The sequence below is a fragment of the Epinephelus moara genome, chromosome 18 (assembly GCF_006386435.1).
Source record: "Epinephelus moara isolate mb chromosome 18, YSFRI_EMoa_1.0, whole genome shotgun sequence".
Classification (NCBI taxonomy): domain Eukaryota; kingdom Metazoa; phylum Chordata; class Actinopteri; order Perciformes; family Serranidae; genus Epinephelus; species Epinephelus moara.
In genome coordinates this window covers 38318990-38327032 of record NC_065523.1, presented here as the reverse complement: position 1 = coordinate 38327032, position 8043 = coordinate 38318990, and the positions used below count along the sequence as shown (strand labels likewise).

The 8043-nt window shown below is 46.2% G+C and overlaps 1 protein-coding gene across 1 annotated transcript in view; it reads left to right on the top strand.

Moving 5' to 3' along the window:
- cpt1a2b (carnitine palmitoyltransferase 1A2b) overlaps nucleotides 1-8043 on the top strand; it is an 82240-nt gene that overhangs the window by 62500 nt on the left and 11697 nt on the right. Inside the window, exons 14-17 of the mRNA XM_050069330.1 lie at nucleotides 5945-6109; nucleotides 6649-6777; nucleotides 6960-7115; nucleotides 7216-7329. Coding sequence (XP_049925287.1) covers nucleotides 5945-6109; nucleotides 6649-6777; nucleotides 6960-7115; nucleotides 7216-7329 — 564 coding nt within the window. The remainder of the gene's footprint in view (nucleotides 1-5944; nucleotides 6110-6648; nucleotides 6778-6959; nucleotides 7116-7215; nucleotides 7330-8043) is intronic.

The window sequence follows — 8043 nt, the reverse complement described above, 5'->3', positions numbered from 1 at the left end:
GATTGAATTTTCAATCACATTGGCCATTTTCATTCTGAATTAGGTGTTTACAAGATCACTTTTAATAGGAATGAACTTTCATTCTGAATGAAAAGGGAATTAAACTGTCCATGTAAACGCACTCAGTGACACACAATAGACTACAACTACCAAGAAGAACAGTGACGCCCTATGATCCACCTCACACACAAAGCGCTGTACTGCACGAGTGCTGCTGCGCTCATTTCATTCATCTCACAGACTGATGTAGAGTAGCATGTGCAGCGTACAGATGATGTCACCTCCCCAGAAATGTAACTCCACGTCACAGTGACACAGACCTCCTGTCTGTCTCTGTGAGCTGAAACCATTTCCCTCAGTGGAAACAAAGCTTTGATTTACTTTAATGTCACAGATAAGAAACAATAAATTGTGAAGACAATAAAGCCCAACAACGGGATAATTATTCATAATACACCTCCAAATCAGAAGATTTTGCCGTGGCCCTCACAGTCCCCCAACCTAAACATCATTAATAATCTGTGGATAGAGCTCAAAGCGCAGAGCGTGAAGAAATCCTCCAAACAAGAACTGAAAGACTCCGAGCTGGAAACAAAAAGTCTTTAGAAGCTGTGATACAAAGGCGGACACTACTGAAGACTGAGCATGCATACCAGACATTTGCCTCAGGCCCTTTACATTTTTTTTTTTTTTTTTTTTTTTTGCAACAAAATGGTAGAAAACACCAAGAGGGATGAATACTTTTGCAAGGCGCTGTAGTTGAGGCAACCTGCCATAAAATCAGACTGTAGATAATACAGAGCAGCAGTTTCAAAGTCTGACACTGTTATTCCCCCCCTCGGGCAAATTCCACCATTTACCAGTATTTAAAGTGTTGAATTAACTGTTGGCAGTTCTGGCTTACAGAGTGCCCGTACATGTACCAGCAGTTAAAGGGGATTACTGTGATACTGAAGAAAGCTTGAAACATGATGATCCTGTGGAAAGTCCTGGAGTTTGTCCTTCTGTGACTATAAAGCAGATTCACTGACAGTTAATTGGGGTGGACGAGTTGAGTTGATTCCAAGATAAAATTTGATGCAATGTGATGCTGCACGGGTCCGTTTTGAAAACCTGCACCCGCCCATACTCCTAAAGGTCAGTACCAGAACCGACCTGTTACCTGTCTTTATGTCTCAGTCAAAGCCGCACCCTCACCCATGATCAAACCCCCCCAGGCTCCAGTCCCTCACATGAAGCTGGTTCTCCGTTCTTGAATTGGACGTCTCTTTGACTGGATGGTGAAAACATTCAATCACTGCCAGGTTAGGAAACATGTTAGCATGCTCCTTCCACCACCATCAAACCTCCAAAGGATCCGAACTCCATGTAGGCTGCCACCTCATCCTCGGGCTGCAGAGTTTCATGGCTGGAGTCCTCCACGTCGGTGACCAATGTGACCACGGGGTCAAAGGTTACACTGGTGTCTCTGACTTTCAAAATAAAAGCAACTGCAGCTTGATAACAGTGATTAAGATGTCAGAAGTGGTGTCTGCAGTGATGCGGGCGCTGTGCAGGACTGTCGTGGTGAAGCTTTCGATTTCCTGGTCCATCTACGTCCCAACCCTCACCTATGGTCATGAGCTCTGGGTAGTGACCGAAACAAAGAGGTTGCAGATACAAGTGGCCTTAGAGAAAGGCTGAGGAGCTGGGACATCTGGAGGGAGCTCGACGTAGAGCGGCTGCTCCTTCGCGTCAGTTGAGGTGGTTCAACATCTGATCAGGATCCTCCTGGGCGCCTCCTGTTAGAGGTGTTCTGGGCACGTCCCACTGGTAGGAGGAACACTCTGGCGAGATTAATATCTCATCTGGTCTGGGAACGCCTCGGGGTCCCCGAGGAGGAGCTGGAAAGCGTTGCCCGGTAGAGGGCTTTGTATGGCCTGCTGCCTCTGCAACACGGCTTCGGATAGGTGGTTGAAAATGTTTTATATGATTTTTTTTGTTCTCACCTGTCCGCCCATATGTACTTTATTTTTACCCACAAATTTATATATAAACATACTTTTTACCAGCAGCTTTTAGTGGTTTACCTGTGGGTACCCAACTCTGATTTCAAGTCTTCTTAGCTTCTCTTTCTAGTAGGATGAAAACATAATTTATGAGAACATGACAGAGGGAGGACAAGGTGTCGTAATCAGCTCCTTCTTCATAAAAATAAATCTTGAATGTTCTGAGTTCAATGCCTCCTCTGAATCATTAAAGGTCATCTGCAGTTTCCTCTGTCATCAACTTCCTGTGCTCTGACACTCTGTCTGTGGCCTGGGCAGTTGAGAAATGTGTTTTATTCTTTTTTTTCTTTTTTTTTTATCAGATTACACATCTGTGTGTGTGTGTGTGTGTGTGTGCGTGCATGTTGTGAGTGTATGGAGTGATGACACTGACACTGGAAATATTTGAAAATATGTATGTGTTTTCACCCGCTGCCCCGCCCACCTGTAGTTCTTTTTTACCTGTGAATTTATATTACACATATTTTTGCTCGTTACACAGCTTTTTGGGGGGTTACCTGTGGGGACCTGACCTCATGCAGGACTCTGGCTCAAGGTTTCTTTGTCCTTCGTCTCTCCCTTCGCCCTCAACTCTCACAGTTCTCGCAGCCTGCTGTCGTGTGACGTAAAGAAAATCTAGATTCTCTTCTTTGTTGTTTTGAACCCTCTGTCATGTGAAGGACTTGCGGATGAATAAGGAAGTCCAGAGGACAGTTGACTCTCAGTTCTCAGTTTGTGCTGAGGCAGGGGACGCCCTGTGTTTGTCAGCGAGCTACGTCAGTCGTCTTCGTGCAGACTGTTGGTGTGTCCGTCGCCTTCTGAATCCCAGAGCTGCTTCACATCTAAAAACTGTGTGTGTTCAGTTAATGACGTCTAAACCACATCATGTGGTTGTTATATATCAGCAGTTAACTGATGATGAACGGAGAGCTGGAAAAAAACAGCCTTTATTTCTTCATCAAGGCTCCACAAGGATTATTGAGTCCAGTCATTACATTACAACAAAATTAAAACCCTCGTGCTTGCTGTCACAATTTTTCAGAAGTTTTCACTGAAAGAAAAAAGTACAAACCAGACAGAATACTAGCGCCTTCCTACGTGTCAAAACACATTTTCTGACCAGATATTGGCGGATTGCAGCGGATATATAAAAAATAGTTTGTCAGCTACGTCAGACTCCAGTTTCTCTGTTTCTCGGCTTCATTGTTTATCGTACGGCACCTTCTAACTCGTTTCAAAAGGCGCTTTAAGGCCCAGGCACGCCAAACTGATGTCAGAGAACTAGAGGTGACGAAGGCCCCCTGCAGCGCCGCCTAAAGGCCCTGACACACCAAGCTGACGGTCGGCTGTCGACCAAAGTCGGGCCGTCGGTGAGCGTCTGTCGCCCTAGTTTTTGCGATGTGTCCCGCACCGTCGGCACTTTGGCGTCAGTGGCTTTTCGGCTGATTGAGCATGTTGAATCGGCGGCGGAGCTTTTCGGTGAGAGAGATCACTCTGATTGGCTGTTCAGGTTTTATTTCCTCGCCCCTGTAGCGAGTGAATCTGCCTGTAGTGAAACCGGGGCTAACCGGTGCTTCCTCCTCAGGCTCCACTTCACTCAGCTGCCCCACAGACCCGCTGCTTCTTCCCACTTTAACCTGAATAACAAACCGGAGCTAGCTGGGAGCGGCTAGCGGAGCGTTAGCCGCAGCATGACCGGAGGGAAGCACAGCCAGTTAGCCTCCGCTAGTCTCTGAGCTAGCCCCGGCTCTCCGTTTGGATCCAACCGGAGCACCGAGCCCTGGTTTGTTATTCAGGTTAAAGTGGGAAGAAGCAGCGGGTTTATCGGGCAGCTGAGTGAAGTGGAGCCTGCGGAGGAAACACCGGGACCGTCTGGATGTAATAGTCCGTGGAGGTGCTGCGGTGCTCGGCTGCACAGATAGGAAACCCCTCGGCTGACAGGATGTACCACTCTCTCACTCCGCTCTCTCTCACGCAGGCGCAGAACGTACGTGCTACTTGGCCGTCGGATGTAGTCCGTGTAGTGTGTTCAAATGCAACTGACACAGGGCGACGTGAGGCGACGTAGACGACGCAACAGTTGGCTTTCGTCGCCGCTAGTTCTTTGATGTCGGTTTGGTGTGTCTGCACCTTAAAGTCGGCGTGTCTTGGCCAAAACAGTTGCACATGAACACACCTCAAAAACTACAGGTGACGGTCAACCAGCAGGTACGTTCTGCACCGGCGTGAGAGGAAATCAGTTCCTCCACGTTGACGTGTTCTAGTGATAAAAATACATTTATTTATCATGTTAATGCATTTAACCCCGTCAGTAAGTTAAATGTTGTACTTGATCCAATTTAAAGGTCAACCATTGACCTTTTTATGGCTTTGGGCCAAGGTCATCTGTACCCTTTGACCCCCCCCCCTCGACCTGCTCTTATCTACCTGAAAGCAAACGGGGACAGTGGGCTGAGAGAGAATTGGTATCAGTGAGCTACAGGCTCCTTCCTCTTCTTATCAGAAATATGAATGTGTGTCCATCACTTTGTTATGATTGGCCCAAAAGCAGGGTTTAACTCACTGGGTCTCATTTTGGGTCGTGTGCGGTCAACCTGACAAATCTCAGAGCTAAACAGGAACAGGCTGTCTTTTAATGGCGTTTCCTGTTTCTTTTACTGTTTGCTCACCCTTTTTTTTTTTTTTTAACCAATCTTTTGATCCGTCAAACAAACAAAAACACGAACCAAGTGAAATCTGTGTAGTTGTTGAATGCAGTCAGTGATTAATCGGAAAAGTATAAAGTGAGATTTCTAAGTTATTGACAAATTCTGCAGTCGTGTGTGTTTTTGGACGTGTTAGTCACCGGTGACGTGCAGAGTGTGACAAATGGCAGCTTGCACTTCACTCAGGAGCTCCTCAGAAAATCAGAGCGCACATTAAAGAGGTGATAACACAAATATGAGACACAAACACTGATCAGAGCGTCTGCAGCCCACATGTTTTTGTCCATAACTCAAGAGTTCATAAACTAGTTACAATGAGAGTTTCACACAAATGTCTAACAGGATAAAATAATGAAGGTCAAAAGGTCAAAGGTCAGCTTGACTGTGACATCATGTTTTAACGTCATATCTCAGGAACATCATATAACCACAGGGCAGGGATTCTTGTGTTATTTCATATTGTTTTATACTGTACGACAGTTTACACTACTTAAGTTTGTACCCCGTCTCTTCCCTTACGAATATGTTCCTTGTTGCTAGATGTCGTGTGTTAATTGATTAGGTGACGTGACAACAGGACACATGAACACAGCAGGTTTTCACAGTCACTTAGAAAAAGGTGGGACGGTGCTCGCAGCTCTTTCCATGGACAAGGCTAACTTGCTCCTCTGTGCCTGAGCTGCGGCCCATACCCCAGCGTCGCTGCCTTCACTGATGTAAACGGCTCTATGTTCAGTCCTCACCTGCCAAAGTTAAGTTAAGTGCAGAAACCCACGCACATCCAGGCGGAGAAGCCTAGCTCACTTTGGAAGTGGAGAGCAAGACGATACATTTTGTCCCAGGATTTTAACTTCTAAGATCTTTGTCTTACATAGTTTTTTAAACCTGATTTTTATGACTGCTTCTCTGTAATTACACACGACAAAAACATTTTTTACTGACAGAGAGGGAAAACAGGAGAAAAGATTTCACACAGTAGTTTCATGCTTGGCTTGAGTAACCTGCACAGTGCCAGATTTCACCATTGTTTCCTTCCACTGCCTCCCAGCACAGTGTGTCAACACCGTGATGACTCGACTTCGCGCCAAAAATAACAAAGTTTGCATGCAATGTCAGTGAAGGCCCAAATGATCACCTTTGTTCCACTTCTTCTTCTTCTTCTTCTTCTTCTTCTTCTTCTTCTTCTTCTTCTTCTTCTTCTGTGTGTGTCAGGTTCAGGCTCAGGTGAGCAGCTCTCTGGCTGTTGCTCAGGCGCTGGCGGACGATGTGGACTGTCACGTGTTTCCCTTCAGAGACTTCGGAAAAGGACGGATCAAGAAGCTGCGCATCAGCCCCGACGCTTTCATACAGATCGGCTTACAGCTGGCGTACTACAGGGTAACACACACACACACACACACACAAAACACACACTTCTTAAAGCATTTTGTAGCATCGGGCTGGTGGGCAGAGTCACACAACCAGGGGGCGATAGTTCTAGTTTCTGTCAGTGCTTCCTCCTCCTGCTGGATCGTTTCTGTCGTGACTGCAGTTTAATAAGTTAAAGATTCTAGACTGTGGACTGATTGGTTGGTTGAGTTGTTACTGTTATTAAGTTTTGTGTAATGTCTTGTCCTTTGTCCAAACCAGGAAGTAGTCACCATGACTCAGTGTCAGGGCATATCAGAGTTTGAGTTTTTCTCTCGATGTGCTGCTGAGAAAGTTCAGACTCTGAAAAAGTTAAATGAAAAAAAAAAAGATTTTCCTGGAAATACGTCTTATTCTTTGTGAAGTTACGTTGGCTAATTTGCTTTTATCATTGTTGAGATATTTTGTGCAATCTTTCAGCATGATTCAAATAATAATATAATAATTGCACCTCTTTCCTCTTCTCCCTTCTTCCTCTCAAACTTCTCCTCCTCCTCTTCGTCCTCCAGGATCGTGGTGGTTTCTGTCTGACTTACGAAGCGTCGATGACGCGTCTGTTCAGGGAGGGCCGGACGGAGACTGTGAGATCCTGCTCCAACGAGAGCTGTGCCTTCGTCAAAGCTCTGGAGAACGAAGAAGTACTGATGGATATTTTAATTTGCTCTATTTCAAGTCTCATAAAACAGCATTTTAATGTCCGCACAGACTCCAGAACAAAACATTGTCACTGTGAAAGTGACTCAGACTGTGTGATCATGAGTCTGTGTTGTGTTTGTGGTAAATTTAAAGTGTAAAGATGATTGTTGATGATGTTTGACAGGCAGAGGACCATTGCAGGCGTCTCTTCCGACTGGCTTCAGAGAGACACCAGAACCTTTATCGCATGGCCATGACCGGAGCCGGCATCGACCGACACCTCTTCTGTCTGTACGTGGTGTCCAAATACCTGGGAGTGGACTCGCCCTTCCTCAAAGAGGTGAGCTTCTGCTTTGGTGCAGTGTCTCAGTGACGTCCACAGAATACGATACGTGGTAGAGTACAATCTCTTTTTCCTCCCTGTCCTGCTCACTCTCCAGGTTTTGTCGGAGCCGTGGCGTCTCTCCACCAGTCAGACCCCGATTCAGCAGATAGAGCTGTTTGACCTGAAGAACCACCCTGACTTCATATCGCTGGGCGGAGGCTTCGGACCGGTGAGTGACACACACACTGTCCTGGAGTCGGAACTGCAGATGTGAACAATATCATATAAACACACATACAGTGGTACATAAGTACAGTGGGTGGTGTGTGAGGTGTTAAAGCAACATTATGTAATATTTGGTATTTCTGCAATTTGGCGCCCCAACAGTTTCAGAGTGGAACAGCACTGTTGTAAATACAGACTTTATACAAGCAGCTGCAGCAACTTCAATTCAGACAGCGCAGACTCCAACGCTGGGGATAAAACCACAGACCATATGGACTCCAGATCGGCCAACTTTCTGTCAAATGTGTTTTATGCAGTTTGATCGTAATGTGCTCTTTTTCCTCCTAAGCATATAGTAGGTGGCACGGTGTTACAGTGGTTTGCACTGTCGCCTCACAGCAAGAGGGTTCCTGGTGCCTGAAATAATGCAGCATTTATGTGGTGGTTTGTCTGTGTGGAGTTTACATGTTCTCCCTGTGTCAGCGTGGGTTTCCTCCAGGTGCTCCGGCTTCCTCCCACAGTCCAAAGACGGTTAATTGGTGACTCTAAATTGTCCGTAGGTGTGAATGTGAGTGTGAATGGTTGTCTGTCTGTATTGCTCCTTTTACACTGCCAGATTTTCGGTGAATGTTGGGCCGTTTTGCCGGCAAGCTGCGAGCGTTTAGACACACAGAGCCGGATTGGCGAGTTGATCCGAGGTGTCCAATTTTCCGCCTCG